This window comes from Elephas maximus, chromosome 10 (genome assembly GCF_024166365.1).
Source record: "Elephas maximus indicus isolate mEleMax1 chromosome 10, mEleMax1 primary haplotype, whole genome shotgun sequence".
NCBI lineage: Eukaryota > Metazoa > Chordata > Mammalia > Proboscidea > Elephantidae > Elephas > Elephas maximus.
In genome coordinates, this window is record NC_064828.1 from 62,423,887 (window position 1) to 62,451,507 (window position 27,621).

The window sequence follows — 27,621 nt, forward strand, 5'->3', positions numbered from 1 at the left end:
CTGAAGATACGACTGAATTGCTACAATCTCCTGATAAAACTTTAACGGATGAAGAGTTGCTTCTTATGAATGAGCAAAGTGGTTGCTTGAGATAGAATCTACTCCTGGCGAAGATGCTGTGAACATTGTTGAAATAACCACAAAGGACTTAGAATATTACATAAACTGGGTCTATAAAGCAGTGGAAGGGTTTGAGAGGGCTGACTCCAATTTTGAAAGAAGTTCTACAGTGGGTAAAATGCTATCGAACAGCACTGCATGCTACAGAGAAATCTTATGTGAAACAGTCAATTGATGTGGCAAGTATCACTGTTGTCTTATTTTAAGAAATTGCCACAGCCACCCCAACTTTCAGCAACCACCACCCTGAGTAGTCAGCAGCCACCAACATCAAAGCAAGACTCTCCACTAGCAAAAAGACTTACGACTTGTTGAAGGCTCAGATGATGGTTAGCATTTTTTAGCAATGAAGTATTTTTTTAATTATGTACATTTTTTTAGACATAATGCTACTGCACATTTAATAGACTACAGTATAGTATAAACAGAACGTTTATATGTACTAGGAAACCAAAAAAACTCGTGTGACTTGTTTTATTGAGATATTCACTTTATTGTGATGTCTGGAACTGAACCCACAATATCTCCAAGGTATGCCTGTATTAGGTGCTTCAGAAATTTAAAAATTTCCTTCCCCCCCGCCCCTTCTTTATACTAAATGGATGACCTTGGTAACAGTGCCTGAAAGTCTTTGGAGAAAATTGCTATCATTCCCCCAACCCCCTCCTTTTCTTTAAAATTCAGGCAGCAATAACTTAATGAAAAAAAAAACCACGGAAATCCCATTCAGAAAACTTGAGTTAAAAATCTCTACTGTTATGCAGCCTTGAAAAAGCTACTTAACCCCTTTGAGCCCCAATTTTTTGGTTTTTGTTTTTTTTGTAAAATGAGGATAAAATCTTTATCACACAATTGCTGTGAAGATAAGACTGCGTAAAACTACCTAGAGCTCACTGTTTGATCCAAAGTTGGTATTTTATAAATGTTTTTACTTCCTTCCACACCTTGCTTTTTTCAGCTTCTTAGAAATGGTCTTCCATTGTTGACACTGCAAAGCGCAAAAATAACTCGGAACTATAGCAGCAAATTCTAGAGGGAGAGGTGAGTTCCAGTGGCAACCATGGATCATGGCGCCCTAATGGCCAGAGTCATTTTCAAGTCAGAAGAGTCATGGTACATCTGCTTACTCCTTTTCAGGTTTTTTCATTTCCTTTGTTCCATCCAGCTACCTGTCAATTCAGCTGTCATTACCTGTTATAATCTCTCATAGCTTTTCCCTTTTTTACTAGGAAAGATCAAAAGTGGCAGATTAATAAGTGGAATTGAGAGACAGGATTGATGTTGCTGCTAGCTGCCGCTGAGCAGGCCCCTGACTCCCACTCACAATGGAACAAAACTCTGCCTGGTCCTGCGCTATCTCCATGATGGGTTGCTGATCAAATTATTATTAGCCACAGGGTTTTCACTGTCTGATCTTCCAAAGTAGATTGCTACTCCTTCCTTCCTAGTTCATCTTACTTTGGAAGCTCCACTGAAACCTGCTCAACATCATAGCATCGTAAAACCCCCCACTGACAGATGGGTAGTACCTGCAACATGAGGTGCACTGGCCAGGTGTCGAGCCCAGGTTTCCTGCATGCAAGGCAAGAATTCTACCACGAAACCACCACTGCCCCCCAAAGAGAAGATAAACCAGCTTTTATCAAAAGGCTGACATTTCCACCCACAGTAATATAATTTTAGAAATAGCACAGTATAGCAAAGCACCTAAAAATCAGCTATTCAATTAAATTATAATTTTAAAAGAATAGGTTGTTAAGCATTGAAAATAGTATTTTTAAAAGCGAAACAATTTTTTCTAAAATTTGTTTAAAAGAAATTTTATTATGACTTAACACTTTTTATTATCTAGCTGTAAAACATAAGTAAAGGACTTACAAATCGAGTTGGCTGTTTGCAGTTTCGAGGCTCAATTTCTAATGACTTGTTGAACAAATAATCAGTAAACTCTTTTTCAGATGCACTTCCCATGGGGTTAAGGTTTTCAAAGTACCTCTGGAATTCAATAAATACCCATAAGTATTATTTTTAGATCTTATTGAAACATTAGTTCATCAGTTTACTATAAAAAAATTTAACAAATTAAGGGATCATTTTTTAAAAAGTCCACAAGGAAGGCTGACTCCAGTCTCCCCACTTTTTGAAAAAGTTGTATATTCTGCTTTTAGGATTTTATTAAGATGTACAGACTTTCATTTTACTACCATGTTAATGACTGAGTAGTTAGCATTCCTTATCCCTTAGTTAACATTATCCCTACTCATTATAATAACATAATGATCACCAGTGAGCTACCCGAAGTGTTTGGAACAGAATAATAGGTATAATCCACAATGAAACTATGATAGTTAGAAAAAGAAGTGGAGATAAAAACTGGATTAAGGTCTATGGAAAAGTAATTTCAAACAATTATAAAACTTATCTGTGCTAACCTCTAGTAACTTTGTCTTTATCAAAAATATTTTCTAAGCTTAAAGTTTTTAACAGAAAATTTAGCAAAGTGCAAAAAGAGAAAAAGAAACAGTAATTTCACTATCCAGAGATTTCACTAACACTGTCGTGTTAGAATATCCTTCCACTCATGTTTTTACTGTGTGTACATGTGTTTGTGAATACATGCATCTATACATACATTGCCTCTTTTTTTACAAAGTTGGGATGATACTATAATCATTTTTAACTTTTTTTTTACTTTATATTCTATTATTTTTTTCCCATGTTGTTTGTAAAATACTAATATTAATGTTACAGTAGAGACATCAGATGGATATTTTAGAATTTATTTAATCAATCCCCAGATAGGTAGCAGTGCATAAATATTTCTGTACATTTCTGATAATTTCCTTGGAAACACTGCTTAGAAGAGAATTACTAGATTTAATTTCATTTAATTCTGAAGTGGTTTAGAAGCATATATAAAAATAGGTACTGGGCTTTAGCAGTCGGTAAAAGGAGCTTTAGAAAGTCTAGTATAAAATTCTTCTCATATTTTAGGTATTCTCATAATGTCAGAAAATTGTACTACTCCCCTAACACTACTAAAACAACCTGTTCTTATATTCTGGTTAACTAAATTAGATTATATGATCCTATAGCAATGTCGGAAACTCTGTCCTACAGGGTTGCTCTGAGTCGGAACTGACTCGACAGCAATGGGTTGGTTTTCTGGTTTACAGCAATCTTGGAAACCCTGGTGGCACAGAGGTTAAGAGTTTGGATGCTAACCAAAAGACTGGCAGTTCGAATCCACCAGGCACTCCTTGGAAACCCTAGGGGGCAGTTCTACTCTGTCCTGTAGGGTCACTGTGAATCAGAATCAAATTGACGGCAACGGGTTTATAGCAATCTAAAGATTTTTATAAAGCTGTAACAGTACTGTTTAGCTTGGCTAACCATGATTTGAAAAGTGAATGACTGCTTGTCTACATTTTAAACTTATATTTTAACTCAATCATAAAGAAGGCATTTCCTAAAGAAACATTGCTTTAAATGATGGTAGGAAGCCTGGACCATGTCACAAAAACCTATTACCAGATATGTTTCTGAGATAAGAATTCTAAAAGTGCTATTTCAAATATGTTGTTGTTGTATGCTGTTGAGCTGATTCCAACCCGTAGCGACCCTACAGGACAGAGCAGAGCTCCCCCATAGGGTTTAATCTGTAATCTTTATGGGAGCAGATCACCAGGTCTTTTCTCCCACGGAGTGGATGGTAGGTTCAAAACACTGATAATTCAGTTAGTAGTTGAGCGCTTTAGCCATTGTGCCACCACAGCTACAATTTAACATTACTTTTACAAGAAAATATGTTGTGAACTCTAATTTGGGCTTCAAGAACATATTAGAAGAAGGAGTTAATGATGATGGAAATATCGCATTGGTTAAGGAAAGGGCTGCACAGCCAATTATTTTAACTGCTGTCACTAAGTTGTACACCTGTAAAAAGCTGAATGATAGGTGTATTTACAACAATGACAAGAGCAGTACCTGAGGCTGTTTATGTACAACCATAAACCTCATAGGATTTTTCTTCTTGGTTTGCAGGCTTAAGGTCATGGTTTCAGGGGACATCCCAGTTAACTGGCCTATCAACATGTTTTAGTGCTTCTGTTCTACCTCCTAGTTCATTAAGTCTTAAAAGTTCATGGGGTCTTAAAAGCTTGCAAGCTGCCATCCATGGCATAACAAGTGGTCTCTATTCACCTAGAGCATCAGAGGAAGAAGGAGAGTCAGGAACAGGAGCAGGATATGGAATGTGTGGTTAATTGCCTCGACAATTGCTTCCTTTGCCATGAGACCACAACTGCATAGTGCCCAGCTACGATTACTGAACATTTTGATTAAAGATTCTATAAAAGAATCCTGATCAAAAGAGGAAAATGCAGAATAGAATTTCAAATTGTCATGGACTCCAGACTTCCTGGAGCCGTGAAGGTCAGATGAACTCCTGAAACTACTGCCCTGAGATAATCTTTAACCCTTAAACAAAAATATCCCATAAAGTTTTCTTAAAATAATAGTTTAGCTTAAAGGGTAAAAAATGTCTTCTTTGAGCATCATGCTCTTTTGAAAACTATCCATCTGGGATCAAATTGACAACAGCAACTCAAAAGATTAGACAGAAACCTTAGGGGCAGTGAATTTATATAAATAAGGGAGGAAGACCTCAGAAAAGGAGAGTGAGAATGGTCGCATAACTCAAAGAACATAATCAGTGTCACTAAGTGGTATATGTACAAACTGTCGAATTGGTGTATGTTTTCCTGTATAATTCTCAACAACAACAACAAAACAAATTTTTTAAAAAAAAGAACACATTAGCATTGCGCAGGCTAAACATCACAGAAGGCTGGCCCAATGGTGAGGGAGTAGGATGAAATAGGTGGCTACCATGAGTTTATCACCACTTTCTTTAGAGCACGTATTTACATTTTCATAAATGGTGTGCTTTAGTTCATTCTTTCTTTGGACTTTAGGGTGCTTTGTTTTGAACTTAGGGTTATTTTGCTTAATCGCTACCAGCTCACAATTTAGGAGGGTGGTAATGATGGTGGCCAATCTGCAGATTATGTCTGAAAATTTGGCACAATTTTTAATTTGACAAGTTGATCTTATTCTGATTGATACTTATTACATGTTTTGAATTTCAAATAAGTATAACACGATAAAATACATTTAACATAAATATAATACAACTAACTGATTTAGAAGGTATCCTACAATCTTACTACTGAATCATTATGAACTGTTGCTCAAAACATAGCATCAGTTGATAGAATGCTAAAAAAAATCTTCTTTTGCTATGCATATATACCTTTCCACTTTTCCCTTATTTAAACACAGTGTTCTTATGAAGAGATTATTTAATATTACATAGGCACATGTGAAATATCTAAAATGGCTATCAATCAATGATAGAATAGTAGTAGATTTTCTTTTCACTGAAGGGACATCAAAAGACTTCTTCCATTCCATTCTGTCCTTTAGTTTCGTGAATGTTACTTGAACCTATTGTACAAAAAAGCAGTACTTTCAAGAGAAAGTACCTATAATATTAATAGCTCTAGACTGGTAGCGCAGAATATCTAATATTTAACACTGCTACGTACTGATTGGAGCCCTGGTGGCATAATGGTTAAAAGCTGAGCTGCTAACCAAAAGGTCAGCATTTCAAATCCTCCAGCTGCCCTTGGAAAGCCTACAGGGTAGTTCCACTCTGTCCTATACAGTTGCTGAGTCAGAATCAACTCAATGGCACATAATAACAACCTACTGATTATTATTTTCATAGCAAAATAAATAGTATAATGTGTGGTTGTGGTTATTTAACATATTCTCTTTAAAAGGTAAGCAAAGAAAATATTTACCCTTATTTCTGGTTCTATCCGTAAACAGTAAGGTTGATTCTGATACTGCTGAATTTCTCCAGTTATTTCAGCTACTTTCCGCCTCTTACTGAAATTGATTAAATCTTTTCCTCCCTTTTTTAAAAAATCATTATTCCCTTCTTCAGTTTTCAGAATATTTGTTAAATATATTCCTAGCGAGAAAAGTATTTAAAAATTGGTTATTTAATCAACTGCTTGGGAAACAATTTATCTAATACAGTTGGTTGGGCTGAAGACATCCATATCCTATAATCCATCAACTCTACTCCTAAAATGTAGATAGATTTCTGATATACTTAAACACTAATTCTCCATTAAGAACTTTTTTGCATGGAAAGGATTTAAAATAAAAAAATTAGAATTCAGAAAAGCTTAATTTGACATTTCTTAGACTAATAGACAACAGACAAAGGAGACTCATTCACAAAGTCTAAATTGTAAATGTTGAAGCCCATAATTTAGACAGAAAAATAATTACTCCTCACTCTTGGAGAGTAAGAAAGTTTTCAGTTCTTTTTTCACGCATAATTACTGATTCATTTAAACCAGTGGTTCTCAAGTAGGGTCAATTTTGCTCTCTAGAGGATATGTGACAACGTATGGAGGCATTCCTAATTGTCATAACTAGAAGGAACAGCTGGCATCTAGTGAGTAGTGGCCAGGGATGCTGTTAAACATTGTACAATGCATGGGACAGCCCCCCACAGCAAAGAATCTTTTGTCCAAAGTGTCTATAGTGACAAAGTTGAGAAACCCTAATTTAAACATTTCAATTTCAAAAGTATTTTTTAAAAAGTTCACATTGTAAAAACCTTGCTTAATAAAATACATAATAATGTTTTACTTCTGGATTAAAAAAATCATTTAAATGCCTTTAATAAATTAAAAAGAAAACAAATACTATAGATGTGACATAAAGAGATACAATAAAAATACCAGTTATTACTTCATGAGTGCTTACTATATGCCAGGCTTTGTACTAGGTAGTATGGAGATAAATATTTCAATCTTTACTACAAACCTATGAGGTAATTGTCATAATATTCATTTTATAGATAAAGAAATAGATATTTTATTTATCAATGCAGACAGTTAAGAGCATAGATGAGCTCCGGTATGAAATCAGGATAATCTGCCTCTCAAGACTGTCCTCTTTTGGCTACAACACACTCTCCCTCAAAATATGACATCCATATTTAGTAGCTTACCAAAAAAAGGCACGCAAGGTGGATTGATTGACTTAAGTTTTGCTAAGTATTTTTTAAAGTGATCTTGACTTAATTCCACAGCTTCATCCAAAATTCTCCGCTTTCTTTCCTGCAATGCCTTTAAAATATATAATTGGAGATATATTATGTATATATAATTCAACCATATTTTACAGATGTACAACTTTGAATTTTACAAATTTTGCAAATATTTGAAAACTTTTACTGAAAAATGAGTGATATTCCTTTGTACACCTGCACCTGAAGTGATTTCTCCTCCCTTTTCTATAAATACAAAAATGAAAAATAAAACCTTAGTTTTTTTATATATAAATTAGAGGGTTAAACAATAAAAAAAATTCTTCCTCAGAACCTTGTTAGTTACAATTAGCTACTGCTAATAGATGTAAGAAAAGGAGTTGTAATCTCCCAGCATTCAAATATTTTCCCACTGAAATGCATTTTAAGGCTAAGGGTAGGCCTCTGGGTAAGGGAGAGAAGACCTGAACAAAAATCTAGTCAACCAAGTAAACAGTCATTTTTTTTATGCTTCATTATTATAAACACTATTATGTGGTATTCATTTTTCTTACTGAAAATTACTTTATTTTTAACCCTGTAAAAAGTATACATAAAAAAAAAGAAACATTGTATTTAATGAAGAACCACTGAAAACATTTCCTTAACAAAAGAACAACAACAACAACAACAGAGGTTGACTATATTGTAATGTTTATTCAATACTGTACAGAGGGCCTAAATAGCATAGATAAGAAAAAGAAACAATTAGGATTAAAAAAAAAAAAAATCCTAACAGTGTTCACAGAAGATATTACTGTCTTTGAAGAAACCCTAATGAATCTACATACAGATGCTAATGAGAGAACTTAGCAATGTTGCTAGATATAAAGCCAATATGTAAAAACAGCTATGTTTCTAAATACCAATTAGAAAAAACATGAGTTTTTAAAATAATATAATAAAAGAAGAGTAAGATCTCTGTCAAGTAAACCAAAAAGCTTTACAATGTAACTACATGGAGAGATATATCATGTTCATGGTTGGGAAGACTCATTATTGTAAAAATGTAAGTTCTTCACTAATTGATTTATAGATCCAATGCAATTTCTATCAAAATGCCAGGCTTTTTAAAAATGAAGCTTAAACTCATTCTAAAAATTATATGGAAGAGCAAAGGGCCATGAATAGGCAAGATACCTTTGAAAGTAAGTATAAGACTGGTGAAGACTTGCCCCACTATAGTTTATCAAGAATTAGTATAAAATTCATGGTAATTTAGACAAGTGCCACCAGCATGGGGATAATCAAATAGATGAAAGGAACAGACTAGAAAGACCAAAAACAGGTCCACACATATGGACTCATAACACAGCTGGACTGCAGGTCAGTGGGGAAAAGAATAAACTTCTCAATAAATGTGTGGGAGCAACTGGTATATATATGGAACAAAAGAAAAAAAGAAATTAGACTCCAACCTTACCCGATACTCAGAAGTCATTTTCAGCTGGATTAAAGACTTCACATAAGAGACAAAGCATTAAGACAATAGAAAAGAATCTGTTAAACAGGACACCAAGACGCACAAATCAGAAAGGAAAAAATAAGTAAATTTGGCTACATTAAGAACTTTAACAAAACTATTAAGAAAACATTCTACATCCCATTTTGGAGAGTGGCATCTGGGGTCTTAAATGCTAGCAAGTGGCCATCTAAGATGCAACAATTGGTCTCAACCTACCTGGAGCAAAGGAGAATGAAGAACACCAAAGACACAAGGAAAGTATGAGCCCAAGAGTCAGAATGGGCCACATAAATCAAAGACTACATCAGTCTGAGACCAGAAGAACTAGATGGTGCCCAGCTATAACCGATGACTGCCATGACAGGGAGCACAACAGAGAATCCCTGAAGGAGCAAGAGAGCAGTGGGATGTAGACCCCAAATTCCAGTAAAAAGACCAGGCTTAATGGTCTGACTGAGACCAGAGGGATCCCAGAAGTCATGGTTCCCCAGACCTTCTGTTAGCCCAAGACAGGAACCATTCTGAAAGCCAAGTCTTCAGACAGGGATTGGACTAGACTACAAGACAGAAAATGATACTGATGAGGAGTGGACTTCTTGGATCAAGTAGACACATGAGACTATCTGGGCAGCTCCTGTCTAGAGAGGAGATGTGAAGGCTGAGGGGTACAGAAGCTGCCTGAATGGACACGGAAACACAGGGTGGAGAGAAGGAATGTGCTGTCTCATTAAGGCGAGAGCAACTAGGAGTGTATAACCCAGTAAAACCAGCAAGGTGTATATAAGGTTTTGTATGAGAGACTGACTTAATGTGAAAACTTTCACTTAAAGCACAATAAAAATTAAAAAAAGAAAAAGAACTTTTATTCATCAAAAGGTATCAAAAAAAGGTGAAAAGGGAAGCCTCAACCTGGGAAATGATATTTTCAACACACATAACTGACAAAGAATTAGAATCCAGAATATACAGAGAACTCATACAAATCGGTAAGAAAAACCCCACAGAAAACATAGTCGAAAGTTTTCCACAAGAAAAAACCCAAAGAAAATAAACACTTGAAAAGGTGTTCAAACTCTTTAGAAATCAGGGAAATATAAACCAAGATCACAAAACTGATAAAATCAAAAGAACTGACAATATCAAGTGTTGGTGAAAATGTAGAATAACTGGAACTCATACATTTCTGCTGGGAGTGTAAATTGGTACAACAACTTGGTAAAATAATTCAGCATCATCTAGTAAAATTGAAGACATCCGTATTCTATAATTCAGCAATTCCATTTCTAAGTAAATAACTTAGAGAAATTTGTGCATGTGCACACCAGGATATATGTGGGAAAAAAAAATTTCACAGCAGTATTGCTGATAATATACCCCCCACAATGGAAACACCACAAATGACCACTGACTAAAGGATAAATAACTTTTTGTAAATTTATTCCTATAATATTATACAGCTATAAAAAAGAGTCAACTATTTCTGCTACAAGAAACAACATGGATGAACCTCACAAACATGTTAAGTGGAAAAAGTCAATGAAGAATTATGTTCATATAAAACTAAGAAACACACAGAATGAAATAATATTTCAGAGATACAAATAGTAAAATTATACAAAAAAGCAAGAGAATAAGCAGCACGATATTCAGAATGGAGGCTGGCTCTGAAGGGGTAAGGAAGGAGCTGGAATTAGAAGCACTTTAACCGGATGCCAGGTATACAGGTGTTCTTTGTATTTTTATTCCTTATACTTCATACATAATATTGTTCTGTACTCAATATTTTATGAAAACAAACCAAAAATATGTAAAACTTAAATCTCTCAAAATGAATGCATTCCAGTATTTTTCAAAATCAGAAGAAATGAATTTATTAATTTATTAAGTAGAATACATAAAAGCAGTTTTTCCTCCACTTCCCTCTAATTGCAACCCACTGAAAAAAAGCAATTTAGTCTTCCAAAGTCTTCTCAATGCTCTACATACATGTTTAGGGCTGTTCTGTTTTGTTTTATTGAAATAGAATCATATTATACTCATTACCCTGAAGTTTTCTTATTGTTTCCCCCCTAAAATATCACAAATAATCTTCAAAGACAATACATACAGATCCAATTCACTTTTTTTCTAATGGCTGAACAGTATTTCCAACTTTAGGTGTATAATAACTTAATCATTCTCCTGCTGAGGGATATCCAAGTTGTTTCTAGGTCATAAAATCTATGTATAATAGGATCTCAATTTTGTTTATTAAAAATAATTTTATATATTGTCATACATTTCTGTATTTCCAAAATTTTCTATGATAAATGATTAAACACATACTATTTTATAATTGAAAATTCAAACTAAATTTAAGTTTTAGAAAGGGTTCTCTTCATGTTAATCTTTCTTTGACCACACAGTAAAGATGATTAAGAAATTAGTTACATATTTATGCTTGTCCTTTGACCTTTATTTGAGACTATCAATCAATGTGCCACTGAAAAAAATTATTTGGAACTTCATTATGTTACAAACAAAAAAAACCAAACCTGTTGCCATCAAGTCGATTCCGACTTATAGCAACCCGTAGGACAGAATAGAACTGGTCCATAGAGTTTCCAAGGAGCGCCTGGTGGATTGGAACTGCTGACCCTTTGGTTAGCAGCCATAGCACTTAACCCCTACGCCACCAGGGTTTCCTTCATTACATTAGGTAAGTATATTAAACATAGTCATAACTCATATTCTTTGATGAATCCAAGCTTACTAGTATATAATCATGTATCTTCTAATATCTTCATGTTATAATATTTAGAAGCATAAAATGGGTTTACAAATTATTTATTCAAAAAGATAAGTGGTAGAACACCTATCTCTTTTACATTAATTTCATCTCCCTCCAAAGGATGAAATATTTACAGTCCAAAACTTACCTCAAACGTATGGTCTAGTCTGTACACTGACACTGAATTTACTGCACTGACTATCTCCAATACACCATTGAAATTATTCAAATCTTGAAAAACTTGCAGAACTTCAATAATTCTACTTAGTACTGCCACCCGTTCTTCAAAATTTTCTGCTTCCACAATGCACCTAACACACACACAAAAATAAGATTTCATGGCTTAGAAAGCAATTTCTTCACCTCACTTAGAAAATAAGAAATCTATAGCCAGAATTTTAGCTTGAATATGATTTAATATTATGATTATTAAAAATAATAAAATAAAATAAAAACTTACTTTTCAAACCAGAGAGTGAGATTTGTGGTATGGCGAATCATTTTTAATAAGTTTGGAGAATTTATTTCCTTATCTTCTTTGGTCCATACACTTCCCACAAGTTCAGAAGGTTGGACTTTCCTGTGGAACCAAAAATCAATGCTATTTAACCTACAAAGGATTAACCTCCAAATTATTTAAACATCTCCTACAACTTAAGAAAATGAGCCCAAAGATAATTCTGGGTAATTCACAGAGGAAGAGAACCAAACATGAAAAAATACTCTCTCACTCAGGGAAAGGAACATTAAACCACAATGAGATCCCCTTTTAGCCTTGTCAAACTGAAAAAAAAATTTGATAATGTCAAGTTGGTAAAGATGTGAATAAACAGGTGCTGCTCTCCAACACTGACGTTGCAGTAAAAACTGATACAACCACTTTGTAAAACAATTTGGCAATACCTAGTAATACTAAAGATACAAATAGGAGATGACCCAGCAATTCTACTCCTAGGTATACGTCCCAGATAAACTCTTACACAAGTTTACAAGGCAACATTTACTTTGCAAGAACTGTCCCAAACAACCTAGAGGACTGTCATAAAAAGACTGGCTAAACTGTGGAATATTCATACAATGGAATAGCACACAGCAATTAAAATAAGCAAACTAGAGCTATATTCATCAATGTAAACAAATGTCAGAAACAATTTAAGCAAAAAACAAGCTGCAGAATACGTATGTTTTAAAATGCGCAAAACAATGTTGTATATTGTTTGTGTGTGTGCATGTAAAATAAAGGCATACATAGTAAGTAAACACCAAATTTAGGATAGTGGTTATTCCTTGGAAAAAAGGAGAATGTGATTGGGGAGATTCGCAAAAAGGACTTCAATTTTATTTTTAATGTTTCTCTTGTTTGTAAGCACTCATTATATTATTTTCTATATTTTGGAATGACTAAAATATTTAATTAAAATATTTAACTAAAATATTTAATTAAAAAAATCAGTGAAACAGAAGACCGATTAAATCTGGTGAGTCAGGATTACATAACTAAATCAGTGCTCTACAAATTTGGCTCTTCATTAAAAAAAAAAAAAATTTCAACCAGTAGACTGAATACAAACAGGTACTTGCTAACAGTTTTTGAAATAAGTTCTTAAGTGGCTCTATTATTTCCCCAGAAATTTAGTTTATTGAAAACATTACCCTATACGTTACCCTTTCTTCATAATACACTTATCACCTAACAAAGGCCATTTCCATGTCCTGAAAGCAGATCTACATAGCACCAAATGTGTTGTTTTTGTCCTGATGTCCATTCATGTAACAGTCACTCTATGAAGAAAAATTTGATTTGGTACTATCTGCTTTGTTATCTCAAGTGACAAGTCTCTTCATCACTACCTACCACAAGTAACAAGTGCCTTCATCCCTACCTATCACAAATCCACAACATGAACAAAAACCACCCGTAATCCAGTTATTTAAAATATAACATGAAGCTATGAATCAGATGTTCACAATCTCTGATGTGTGTGCTAAAGGTCTGATCCTTAAATGGCACAGCCATGTCAAAACAGAGGCCCAGTTCTAAAGAAGGCTAAGTTTATCTCTGATGTTTTCCTATAGTCTCCATTAGCACTAAGCTAATGGCTGTATACATTCTTGTTTTTCCCTGTATAATTTCTGTGAAAAAAAAAAACTGACTACTAGTTAGGATAACCTCTCAAGGGTATTGATTGGTATTTTAAAGGGGGCTCCTGAAGGCAAAAAAGTTTTTGTTAGAATGATAGTAGTGGGTTTACTTTTTGAGGGGGACTGACAGCTCCTTATAAGGCCTGTAGTAGTACGTCACAGGAGCCTGGGTTGTAAATGAAAGAAGAAAGTATGTCTCATTCAATATCCTATTCACTTGGCTGCCAAGAGTCTAACATCAATACTGACTAACTTGGCTGGACCACTTCAAACTAATCTGAGAAAATATAGGCAGTAGAGAGGTGACTGACTTGAAAGTGGTTTTATTTTATTGCATCAGCCTTTCCCTGCCACTCCTCTAGTGAATGGTTGCTAATACCTGATCTAGACCTGAACAGCGATAATGTTATAAAACTTTTCCCTACAGGACAAACTGTAGTTAAAAACTCTGCTATGAGCTTTTCTTCAAGCCCACAATAGTAACTGAGGTTTTTAAAAGTACTCATGAGTAATTTGCGAAATGTTTTAAAAACACCTAAAGGTAAATTCAAGATTCTTAAAAACAGAACAGCAAATTAACTTTTTCTACCGATAAAGATCAGATTCCAGAAGTGTTAGCTGGCGTGCAATTTCTATTGGATGAAGTGTCATAAGATCAAATGTTTCAGACTGTCCTGGTCTGCTGATATGCCATTCAATTGGTGGAGGTGGACTTTCAAAGGTAATATTATGGCTTATTCCATTTGCCTGAGCCTGTTTCTTTCTCTTGATGATCTTAGCAATTGATTCCACCCATTTCTTCATAGATTTCCCTGGAAAAAGAATACATATACAGAAAGCCTTTTACTTGACAGAAATAAATGCAAATCCTCATATAATTCTTAACTTTTTATTATGGAAAATTTCAAACATATGGAAAAGTAGACAACATTATAAAGATACTTCGCCAAGTACTATCACTTAGGTAATTATCAGCTCATGGTCACTTTAATTTCATCTAATCCAATGGCCGGTGAGTTGATAATTACCTAAGTGACAGTACCTGGCCAAGTGTCATTATAATGTTCTGTCTATTTTTAAGAAAAAATATGTAAGTTCCACTAATATTTCCAATTCAAATTTCGGATTGTAAGATTTTCACTTCTTTGATTTTACATTTGTATCTCTTCTTATGCCTAAAATCTTAGTTCTATAGACATTAGCTACAAAATCTGATCTTTATAGGTAGACAAAGTTAATTTGCTGTTCTAAGACATGAACATGACTACTTGCTTTGTAACTATTTACTTGCTTTATTACTATTTACTTGCTTTATTCTAATATGTATAATCTATTTCTAAAGGCTTATTAAGTTATATATTATCTAATGTTTTTGTTAAGAATTTAACTTAAAATTTAATTTATTATGAACAATGTCAAGGCACAAATAATAAAAATGCATCTTAAACATCTCCAAGTTGAAATGAATGAATCACATTTCCTACTTTAAACAAAATTACTCTTAAATAGCAAGTAGGAGATAAAATACACTAGTTTTAGTTATGATATTCTTAATTAATGCTTTGTACTGTTGAATAAAACATAGATTTTTTCATTTAATAATATATACTTGACGACACATATATCTGTCGAAATGCTCACAGCCTAGAGTTTCATTTCATGGGCTGTGTTCTGAAACTTCAAATGGGAAATCATAAAAATTCCTAACTCCTTTTTTTCAGGTGCCAAAAATATATCAAAAACTTCTCCAGGGGAATATTACAAACGAGCTGTTAGTCACCCAAAACTAAAAAATAAGATTAAGAAAACAGTCAAATTTAACATATTTTTATTTAGCTGAAGGAAAGACAAACATTAGATGAGATAAAATTAAAAGGCTTAAATTACAAAGAGTAGCATTCCTGACATTCTTTTAAAAAAAATTTTCCTAAAAAACTTGAAAAGGCAAAGCTCTAAGACTTCAGATGGTCCTAAACATGTGAGCTCATCAGAGTCTATAAAAATGATTCCAAATGTTATTTTCACTTTTTGAAAATGAAAAATCTTAGCTTCTTAAGAGTCATGCATACTTGAAAATAAACTCATGTGCAACAGAAGATTCAATCAAACCTTTAAATAATATACCTCTTACACTTGAAATGAAGGATTCTAGTCTTTCAAGCAACTCCAAATCTCTTTCAAAGTCATAAAAATGATGTTCAACCCAATGCCGGAACACATTTAAGACCCTGTTAAAATGGAAATAAACATACTTCAGTAAAACCCAAGTGTTCAATTACACTTCTTTACTTCTCTAATGCCAGGGTGGTAGCTCTATGTAACACCCAAAGAGTCACTAACTTGTACTTAAAATTTATTCTCTATACAGTACTACAGCTATGTTTAAGCTCTTAAATTGAAAAAAGATATCTTTTAAGAAACAAATTTTGATGTATTTTTTACGTAAAATGGAAAGCCAACTGAGATTTAGTATGAAAAAAAAACCAAACCCATTGCCGACAAGTCAACTGCAACTCAGAGAGACCATATAGGACAGCGCAGAACTGCACCATAGGGTTTCCAAGGAGCAGCTAGTGGATTTGAACCATGGGCATTTTGGTTAGCAGCCAAGCTCTGAACCACTGGGCCACCAGGGCTCCAAGATTTACCATACTCGGTTGTAAATTCAAGTGGTACAGATGTACCCACACTCTCCGATTTTATATCAAAAAGATAAAAATATTATTTCAGAGAGAATACCAATTCTGTTCTACAGAACCACAAAAATGATCACTTAGAACCTTGCAAACAGATATTTAACCAACTTATTTAAGTATAACATTCCACTCTCCACCACAGAGGCATAGTAGTGTATATTAATCACGCTAGCATTTTTTTTTCTGACAAATATTTAACAAATAACTACTTCCAAGCCACCTTTATCACCGCCTAACTGCCAAGCAATGGCTTTTCTATCAGGCTGAGAGAAATACTTTTGATGCCCAATCTCTTTCAAGCTTCAGGGAATGCTGGTGGTACAGTGGTTAAGCCTCACTGTTAACCAAAATGTAGTCTGGTTCAAATCCACCAGCTGCTCCATGTAGAACGATGTGGCAGTCTGTTCCGTAAAGATTTACAGCCTAGGAAACTCTATGGGGCAGTTCTACTCTGTCCTATAGGGTCACTATGAATTGGAATCAACTCGATGGCAGTGGGTTTGAGCTTTTTTTTTTTCAAGATTAAGTGTGCCTGGTTAGTTCAGTGGCTTAGAGAATGTGTCAAGAGGTCACAAAATTGTTAGGTTCCAGTTTACACTCAGTTCAATGCAAACAGCTCTGCTTCCATTTTCTCTCCTTCCTAGTTTCGATAACATCCAAGCTAATTTAAAAATTATTATCATGTAAAAGAACAAATTTGATGAATCAGTCTTCATTAAAAGCTGCTTTTGATGTCACTGGGTTCTGGTAACAAAAGACAGGGAGCCTTGGTGGCATAGTGGTTAAGAGCTCAGCTACTAACCAAAAGGTCAACAGTTCAAATCCACCAGCTGCTCCTTGGAAACCCTATGGGGCAGTTCTACTCTGTCATACAGGGTTGCTATTGACCTGGAATTGACTTGACGGGGCAACAGGCTAACAAAAGACATAATTAAGAAAATTACTAGGCAAGCCACAGACAGAAAATACTCATAAAACATATATATTTGACAAAAGACTGGCGACCTGAATATATAAAGAACTCCTATAATTCAGTAATAAAAAGACAAAAAAACAATAAAAAATGGGCAAAAGATTTGAACGTATTCTTCATTAAAAAAAGAAAAAGTATAAATGGCTACTAAACCAAAATAAAAAGTTTCCAGCATTATAAATCAACAGGGAAATATATCTACCAGTATGAGTAGGGAATAAAGATTGACACCACTAAATGATGGTGTGAACATGGAGCAACTTCAACATTGTGGGTAGGAATGTAAAACAGTAATAATCGCTCTGGAAATAGGTATGGCAGTGTCTTTTAAAACTGAGTATATATACTTGCCCTGTGACCCAGCTATTTCACTCTGGGTTATTTGCCCAAGATAAATGAAAACATATTCATTTATAAAGACTTGTAAAAGAATGTTCATAGCAGCATTATTCATCATAGTAAAAAACTAGAAACAGCCCAGGTGTCCTTCAATGGGAAAATGGATAAACAAACTGTGATATATGCATATAATAGACTACTACTCAGCCTCATATGCATGTGAAAGCTGGACAATGAACAAGGAAGACTGAAGAAGAATTGATGCCTTTGAATTACGGTGTTGGTGAAGGATACTGAATCTACCATGGACTGCCAGCAGAACAAACAAATCTGTCTTTTAGGAAGTACAGCCAGAATGCACATTAGAAGCATCTCGCGTACTTTTGACATGTTATCAGGAGAGACCAGTCCCTGAAGAAGGACATCATGCTTGGTAAAGTAGAGGGTCAACAAAAAAGAGGAAGACCTCAACAGGATAGACTGACACAGTCGCTGCAGCAATGAGCTCAAGTGAGGATGGCACAAGACCAGACAGTATTTTGCTTTGTTGTATATAGGGTCGCTATCAGTCAGAATCAACTTGACAGCACCTAACGACAACACTCAGCAATAAAATGTAACAATCAACTGATACATGAACAACATGGATAAATCTCAAAAACATGTTGACTGAAAACAGTCAGACACAAAAGAGCATATAATATAAAATTCCATTTATATGAAATTCTAAAACAGGCAAAACTAATCTACGCAAGAAAAAAAAATCAGAATACCACTTTTGGGCAGTGGGAACAAAAACTGAGTGAAGGGGCATGAGGGAACTTTCTGAGGGTGATGGTAATAGTCTCTATCTTTAAAAAAGTTTGGATTATATAGATGTATACATTTGTTACAATTCAGCCAAAGTTCTCCTAAGGTTTCATCATACATAAATTTTACAACAAAAGAAAAAAACTGTAAAATATTGAATTGTTAATATGCATCATGAAGTATTTAAGAAGTGTACTTTGAAATGCATTTAAGAAAGGAGATGATTAATGAATCAATAGAAGATTGATAAATGAACAGATTATGTGATAAAATAAGTATAGTAAAATGTTAATAGAATCTAGGTGATAGGTTTATGAGTGTTCACTGTAAAATTCTTTCAACTTTGTTACATTTTAAAATAAAATGTTGGAAAAAATTACTATAATGTATCTTTGCTAAAACTCCTTTAAACGCTTACAGGGCAGGTTTAACAATTTAGCTTGGATTTCAAGGCCATCTTCAACTCGACCCATTCCATATAGTTAATCTTATCTACTACTACGTTAATGCAGTGCCTTCATTCCTCTCAGGTCAATTTCCTACCTATTTCTTCTGCATAACATTCTTATTTCCGCCTTCTTGCCTTTGCTCATACTATTTTACATGACCTTGAATATTTTACCTCTTCCATGATGTCTTCCCTAATTATTCTAGCCTAACATCAGCTGGAAACCCTGGTGGTACAGCAGTTAAGAGCTATGGCTGCTAACCAAAAGGTCGGCAGTTCAAGTCCACCAGGCACTCCTTAGAAACCATATGGGGGCAGTTCTCTCTGCCCTATAGGGTCGCTATGAGTTGGAATCAACTAGATGGCAACGGATTTGGTTTTTTTGTTGGTAATGTCAGCTATTCTTGAAATTTTATAAGGCTGTATTTTTCTAAGTCCCTAATTTTGACACTTAAGCATTCACAGTGTAATAGCACGTAACTGTTTCATGTATCCATTCTCCCCAATAAAATACAATGGTATCAAAGATGACATCCTATGTTAATTGTGTTCTCACCAGAGTTACAAGTATAGGACTCAGAACACAGAAAATACTGAAAAATAAATACCTGAAAAACCGACATGACTTAGAGTCTCAAATTATCCTTTTGCCCTTTTATAGCAACTTCATAAATACATGTCTCATGTCAAAAGGGGCTTTACTTATTTGAGGTGGATTAGTATGCAAATAATTTAGTAAAAACTCATCATAGCTGAAGAAAACATATTCTTTATTGCTGATAGAAAACTAATCTCATCTTCTTAAACTAAGAATGACATGTTAACAGTTTTAGCTGAAAGACATGTAGCTGGGAGCACTGTCATTTCTCTAAAGCTGCATTTATTTGTGGCAATTATCCTTGAAAATAATTAATTAAAATACTCAGTTCTAAAACTGCAATTTATTGGTCAACAGTTATTAAGGTCACCTTAACATTTAGTGAGAAAAAAAAATGTTTAGATCATATATAACTAATAAGATAAAAGTTTTCTCATGGAGAGAAAGGGGCAGATGATACTCTGGTTCTCACATGGACTGTAAAGAAGGCTAATCAAAGGTGCTTCCAAATGTCAATGCTTAGCGGTAAAAAAAAAAAAAAAAAAACACTGATTTTGGCAGTCAGACGAGCCCTGGTGGCACAGCAGTTAAGAGCTTGGTTGCTAACCAAAAGGTCAGCAGTCCAAATTCACCAGCTGCTCCTTGGAAACCCTATGGGGCAGTTCTACCCTGTATTATAAGGTGGCTATGAGTTGGAATTGACTCAATGGCAATGGATTGGAGAGTCAGACAAGACATATGTTTGAATTCTGGTCCTGCCATTTAATTTAGATGATCTACCTCAAGTTATTTAATCTTGCTAGATTTCTATTTCCTCATCTATAAAGTGGGAATAATAATTGTGTTGTGAGGATGAGACAAAAAAGATACAGCATTTTGTGAAATGCCTGGCACACAGTAAGTACCTGAAAACTGGCAGCTGCTATTATCAACTGCATTTTTAGAAGTTATTGAAATTATTTCTTAGATAAAATAACAAATGTCTATATGCTTTAAGGTGAACAGTAGAAAAAGAACTAAAATGTCTATAAATACTATAAACTGTAAAAAAAAAAAAACCCAGATTACCAGATCATCTTAATGGGACAGAGAGAGAAAAAAAGAAGGAAATTTTTCTTACAGTGACAAATAGGTATTCTGGTCTATAAGCATAATACATTACATACACATAAGCATAATGATGCAGGTAACACAGCGTATTTTAAAAACTAAATTTCTTCAGAGTATTTAAGAGTAGCTTCACATAGAAAGAACTTTGGAAGTTTCACTTTACTACTATGACATTAACAACAGTAACAGCATCTGAATTAAGAGGTAAGACCTTTTGTTCTAACTATAAATTGAAAATTGAATTGTACATAAGAGATATAACATTGAGCCCAAACCTAAGTTGTACTGGCTGGATGTATTCCTTTCGAAACCTTTTAAGGTCTGCACTGATTGGCTGCTCGCCTTTTTCTATTGCTAATTTGTCTGCTTCAGTAGGTTCTGGCTCCGGAATTTCAAACCTAAGAAGAAAGGCAAAATGGTAGAAAATTTCTTGTTCCTACATAAATGGAAAGGGTTTCAAATACAGCAGAAAAAATGCTTTGACTAAGCAACCTTCTTTCCCACCAGTTACATGCAAAGTACAATTGCTGTTCAATTTCCCTGAATGTATAACATACTACAGAAAAAATTGCCCTTCACCTATATAGTGCTAAGATTTCATATTCTTGCTTTTATTTTTAAAAAAAGTTTTATACTTAACAGTGATCAACAAAGAAAAGGTCATTGGAAAAGACCCCCAAAAAGAATCCATGAGTATAACCTCTTTAAAGAATACAACAGAAGTGGCGCATGTAGTAATCTCTCCTTAAAATTTGTATTATTAAAATGCAAGTAGACTAATAAGTTTCCTTAAATAAATGAGAAGGCTCAAACTGAAATTTTAGCAATGTTTAAAGAACATATCTAAGAGGTATAGTAAAAATCAAAGTTAAAAAAAAAAAAAAGCAAAACCAAAAACTTGCTCAGCCATTGGAAATATAGCTAAAATATAAGTCTAACAAGTAAGTATGCTTTCCTTGGTTTGCACATGGGAACACAATTATGTAGACCTTCAGAGCATATTACAATCACTCAGTCTGGTAAGTTTAGTTTCACAGGATGATACAGGGCATGATAAAATTCTGATAATATATTTTTAAATGCAAAACAAAAATAATTTTGGAGTCCAAATATATTTTAATCTAACATTTAAAATAACCACTATAATACTAAAATGCAACCCAAAACTTAATTTTTTTAATTAATCACAATAAAGGAATTGTTAACTTTTTAGATCTAATGATACTGTCATTATGTAAAAGCCCTTATCTTTTAGAGATACATATGGAAGTATTTATACATGAAATGATATATGCCTGGTATTTACTTCAAAATAATCCTGGGAGTAATGTTTAAGTGGGTAGGGAAAGACATGCAATGAGATTATCCATGAAGCTGATAATTATTAAAGCTGGATGATGTATAAATATGGTTTATTATTATTCTCTCTACTCTTGTATATGTTTAAAGTTTTTCTGTAATAGTGTTTTTTTAAGTGAAAAATAGAGAAGTCTCTTTTAAGAAGTACCAACTTATTATACAGCTCAAATTTCATAAATTACATAACTTTTTTATCCTCTAAAATTGAGTTGTTCTGATTACTCCTCCAAATATTGCTAAGATCTGAAAAGACCTCTCTGTTGTAAACAGGGATTTCAGTGAGCCCTCTATTTGGAGAGAACAGCAATACTGCTAATTCAATGCCAAGTAAGTATGTACAAGAACTACCTGAGTGCTTACTAGGTGCTAGGCACTGTACAAGCTACAAAGCAAACAGGAAACTTCATACAAAATGTTAATATAAACAAAATACATATTTTCCTTACCGTTCAATCAGTAAGCTTAGCAATTCCTGTGGTTTACAAAACGAGCGGTATGTAGTAAGAAAAGTACGAACAAAATTAGGATCTGAAAAAAAAAAAACAAAACAATTTCGCTGCGGTCAATTCCGACTCACAGTGACCCTATAGGGATCTGAAAAGGTAGAGCATAAAACAATTTGCATATTCTATTTACTCAGTTTAAGCAGCTCATAGTACTTTTGGATGCTTTCCTTCATTTTTCTTTTTTACTCTGGCTCCTCCCACCAGTCATGGTGTTTCCTGATAAATACAGATTGTTCTCAAATGCAAAATTTATGAATATTCAATTTTTATGAATATTAATTTAATAATTAATGAAGCTGACAATACTACATTTCAAAGACGTTTAATTGTTCCTTTTTATCTTGCAGTATTCTTTTTATATTTTATTTTATATTTTAGAGTCAATCCACTTTTTTGTCCAGGTCTCAAACATTTTTGAAAAGTTTTTAGGTCCCAGGACCTAGAGTAAGCATCTGAGTAGGTTTCACATACCTGCATACATATGATATGTTAACCTTTCAATTAATTTCACCACAGTTCCGCCTTTAATAATGGGGATTCCACTTCTACTCTGCAAGTTGTCTTCAAAAACAATATTTTCCTCAGAGTCTTTTACCACAAAACGATATACTTCCGGACTTGGCAATCTCAGTGGTTGCTCATTTTCTTCTTTCAATAAAACTGAATCTAGCATTCGATCTAGAGTACTACGATACTGAAGAGAAATAAGTGCTGCCATCCAATTATTTTTCTCTTCAGCAGACTTAGCAGCAAATATTATGCTGTTTTCATCTTTGGATATTAATTCAAAAGCATGTTTGCACTCACAAGTATCTTCTTTATCACAAACTTGTGTTTTCCTCATGACAAATTTTTCTTTTAATCTGTATTCTGCATTATTATAACCTGGAAGCCTGGACTGGCCATGATTAGGTTTACAGCTAATCATTAAGCCATCAAAGAGAAAAACATGGCGTTCATGTTTAGCACCAATTCTTGTCAATGGACCTTCCATTATGAATTCATTACAACACTGTCCAATATCTTTGCCTTCCCATCCATCTATGTTTTTCTGAATTTCATTCATTTTTTTGATAGCCAGGTGCTTGCTTCTTAATTGACGATTATAAAATGGGCAAACAGGATCCCTAAAAAACATACCAAGACAAATTTAGCTTATTCAATGACTAAATCAAAAAAAAAAAAAAAATACAACCAAACCCGTTGCCATAGAGTCGGTTCCGACTCAAAGCGACCCTATAGGACAGAGTAGAACTGCCCATAGGCTTTCTAAGGAGCGGCTGGTGGATTCAAGCTGCCGACCTTTTGCTTAGCAGCCAAGCTCTTAATCACTGTGCCACCTAGACAATCTTAATTGCCTTAAGTGTAAACTACCTCAAATCAAGTAATGAAAATATTAAATAACCTAACACTAGATTTTTCGCACAGCGATTACAGGCAGTCCCCAGGTTATGAACGTCCAACTTACGTACAACTCGTAGTTACAAACCACCCTCATAAAAATTCGAAGTATATACGGTGGTTTGTAATAACAACCAGGTACTATTTTGCAACATGCATCAAAACATTATTATTATTATTACAGTATTATGTTAAAATGCTTTAGTTTTTCTGGAAGTGTTTTTTATGCATAGAAAGCTACACTATAATAAAACAAACATTTGACTAAGTGATGTTAAATATGAACTATACCTGTTTCGACTTAAAGACAGATTTAGGAACTGAACTCGTTTGTAATGCAGTGACTGCCTATACTTTATTCTATTAACTTTGCCATAAATGACTGGACAATTCATTCCTGGTGCCCTAAGAACTGAAATTACAAAAAATCCTAAATTTCATACATAGATTATGTAAAAAATTATTAAACACACATTTTTAAAGTTTATTAAATATAACTTAACATGACAATGCTAATTTTAAAAGACTAAAAGAAATATGTGAAACAAAAGTAATTTTCAAGAATGTAACTATCACTATAATGACACTTTAGAAAACAAGGCATCAGATATAAGTGAAGTATGTAGAATATTTATATTTTCAACAGTGTGGAATTACCCAGGTCGGCGTCTAGGTGAATACTGCTTGTAAATTCGGTCCATACTACCTTGGAGATTCATGAGAGCAGTAATAGCTTGGTTCAAACATTCTCCATCTTCTTGCTCTTCACTACACGCTTTCAATTGCTAACAAAAACCAGAAAGAAAAATTAAACCTGCATTATTTGATTCTGCCCCCACTTTTTGCATAATGGGGAAGCAAAGCAAAAAATATTATAAATTCTAATTTTAAATATACTTTATCAAAATAGCTATAATTTCATAAATTAATATAAATTCCCTAATTTATATTATGTTGTGTAGTAATAATTATATAATTTATATAAATATATGTATATCTTCTGACCCCCAAACCAACTCTGCCCCTACATATGTAAATAAATATAATATAGTATAAAGTACTGCTAGCGTTACAATCAGAAGGCAAAAAAGCAACTGTAAAAACCATTTTGCATTTTCCAGATACATAAAAATAGTTTAAAAGTGCTTTTCTTGATAAGTTGAAACAAGATAAAAATTAAAGCAGTATAATGCAATTTAAGTTATTAATTTATTATGTAAAAGAACAGTTAAAACACTATTGTTTGTGTGTCTCCAAAAATTAATGAAAAATATGAAACTGTTTTCTATAAGGTTAGTACTTTGGGAATCTATATTATGGAATAATAAATAAGATACATTTTCCTCTATCTAACACATGGAAAAGATGTAAAGATTAAGAAATAAAGGTTTTTTTCCCAAGGTCTCTGGGAAGAAGTTAGACACTTTAGGATACTTTATTTTTATGAATAAAAAGTATTAAAAAGTAATACGATCAGGTCAAAAACTAGTTTTTATGCCTCTCAAATGCAGTACGTTTGGCCCAGGAAGCTTTCATCTTACCTTTAATAATTCAAAATAGTGCCAACAATGGTACACCGGCACCAGCATAAGGCGTGGAAGGACATAACGAACTGCCTCTTTAAACCCATCAGAAATAGACTGCAAAAAAAAAAAAAAGAATAGCATATTTCTGATATCAAGGATATATAACAGCAGTACCTAACAGAAATAGCTTTGAAAAATACAAGATACAGATTTACCAAAACTATAATGGGAAGCACGCTCTATGTTGAAACTGAAGCACTATAAATCAAGTTTTTTTTTCCCCCTCCCTTTCCTCCTCTAGCTAGATAAATATATACATTTCTCCATTTCTTATAGCGCTAAAATAACTTTCACCATAGTCCTCTAAAACAGCTGCTTCCATACATTTTGGCTTCCACTACCTAAATTAATTTTTAAAAACTGTGTACTCCTTCACACATTTTTTCATTGTCGATCTGAACTGTTTTAAGTTTAGTTTCAAAGGATGTATTTTTTGTGATGTTGTATATCGTAGATGTGACTTAAACGTATTTCATCAAAATACTGATGAAATAAATTACAGATTTAGTTCATTTAATTTATAGAAAATGTCTGTCATATAAGTTAATTGACAAAGTTAATCCCCATTGTCAAAACAAAGAGCCAAATCAGACTTAATTTCTGTCAGAAAGTGTGACTTCATTTTTAAATTCAAACAAACATATTAATGTCACAGTCTCAAGGAATGTAAGCCTCTGGAAGAACCTGCAACTGCTTCTAACACAGTACATCCTAGTATCAGAACTTTACAAGTCTTCTCTCCTTTATCCCCAGGTCTAGTGAAAAATGAAGTATTTAAAAACAAAAAAATTCACCCTGTGACCATCTCACTTCCTAATTCTTACTTATTTTCCCTCTCCATCAAAATGATATATTTTAAAAATATTTTACTGAGTTTTAGGTGAAAGTTTACACAGTAAATTGGGTTCCCATTAAGTAATTTTTTATACAAATTGTTTCATGACGTTGGTTACAATTTTTATAACATGTCAGATTCCTTTCCATTCTGTTTGTTCTGATTTCATTGATCTAGCTTTGCTGTCCTTCTGTGCCTTCTCATCTTTGCTTCTTGGTTATTGTTGACCTTTTGGTCTCATATAGTTGATTGTTTAAGGGAGCACATTCCTCAGAGGGGATACTGCTTATTTTATACGCCAGTCTATTATTTGGTTGAAAGGAGGCCTCCAGGAGCAGCTTCAGTTCTAAGTTAAAATGGTATCTTAGGGCAACAGTCTTGGGGGTTCCTCTAGGCTCGATCACTCCGGTAAGTCTGGTCTTTTTTAGGAATCTGAATTTTCTTTTACATTTTTCTCCCATTCTATCCAGAAACTCCTACTGTGTATACCTAGTAGTCAGAACGGTCATAATGGTAACCCGGCACCATCTAATTCTTCTGGTCTCAGGCTAGAAGAGGCCATGGTTCATGTGGGCTCTAAGTCCTGTGGCCCTCTAGGGATTGGTTTACTGGGTTAAAAGACTTGAGACCATAGTCCTGTGGGATAACTCAGTCAATTGGCATAACATAGTTCATAAAGACAGTGTAACTGTCTGTGTAACTGTGCCCACTATGTGCTTTATTATATATATGAATATATCACTTCTTAATTTTTAGACAGTTAGATAATGAGATAGACATGATATGTCATAACATTTTGGCTAGCCAAGAGTTTTTAGCACCATCAACCCACCCCCTTGTTTTGGAAACTCTTGCTTTGCACACAATTAACTCAATATTGCATCCAATATTGCTTCTGAGGGAGAGTTCACTGCGTGCAAAGCAAAAAGGGTTTCATTGTGTGTGTGTATATAAACACATATACACACACACACACACATGAACATATATGTATATATATACACAGGCAGTCTCTGGAATAGAAACATTGAACTTAGTACAACCTGTAGTTGCAAACCAACCCCCATAAAGACTATTACATTAAAAACTCTAGGTACATACAATGGTTCATAATAAGAAACGAGTGCTACTTTGCAACATGCATCAAAACATTATTATTATTACTACTGTGTTATTATGTTAAAGATATTTTAGCATATCTGGAAGTGTTTCTTTAATGTTTTTTATGCACAGAAAGGTACACTTCATACCGTAAACTAAGACAAACATTTCACTAACTGATGCTAGAT

General features: G+C 33.9%; 1 protein-coding gene across 1 annotated transcript in view; it reads right to left on the bottom strand.

The window, feature by feature from the left end:
• SOS2 (SOS Ras/Rho guanine nucleotide exchange factor 2) overlaps positions 1-27,621 on the bottom strand; it is a 72,246-nt gene that overhangs the window by 7,708 nt on the left and 36,917 nt on the right. The window contains exons 8-19 of the mRNA XM_049897660.1: positions 25,453-25,551; positions 24,569-24,696; positions 22,982-23,637; positions 22,451-22,532; positions 20,921-21,043; positions 15,796-15,899; positions 14,261-14,483; positions 11,990-12,109; positions 11,678-11,840; positions 7,217-7,334; positions 5,988-6,160; positions 1,999-2,115 (exon numbers count right to left, since the gene is read on the bottom strand). Coding sequence (XP_049753617.1) covers positions 1,999-2,115; positions 5,988-6,160; positions 7,217-7,334; positions 11,678-11,840; positions 11,990-12,109; positions 14,261-14,483; positions 15,796-15,899; positions 20,921-21,043; positions 22,451-22,532; positions 22,982-23,637; positions 24,569-24,696; positions 25,453-25,551 — 2,106 coding nt within the window. The remainder of the gene's footprint in view (positions 1-1,998; positions 2,116-5,987; positions 6,161-7,216; positions 7,335-11,677; positions 11,841-11,989; positions 12,110-14,260; positions 14,484-15,795; positions 15,900-20,920; positions 21,044-22,450; positions 22,533-22,981; positions 23,638-24,568; positions 24,697-25,452; positions 25,552-27,621) is intronic.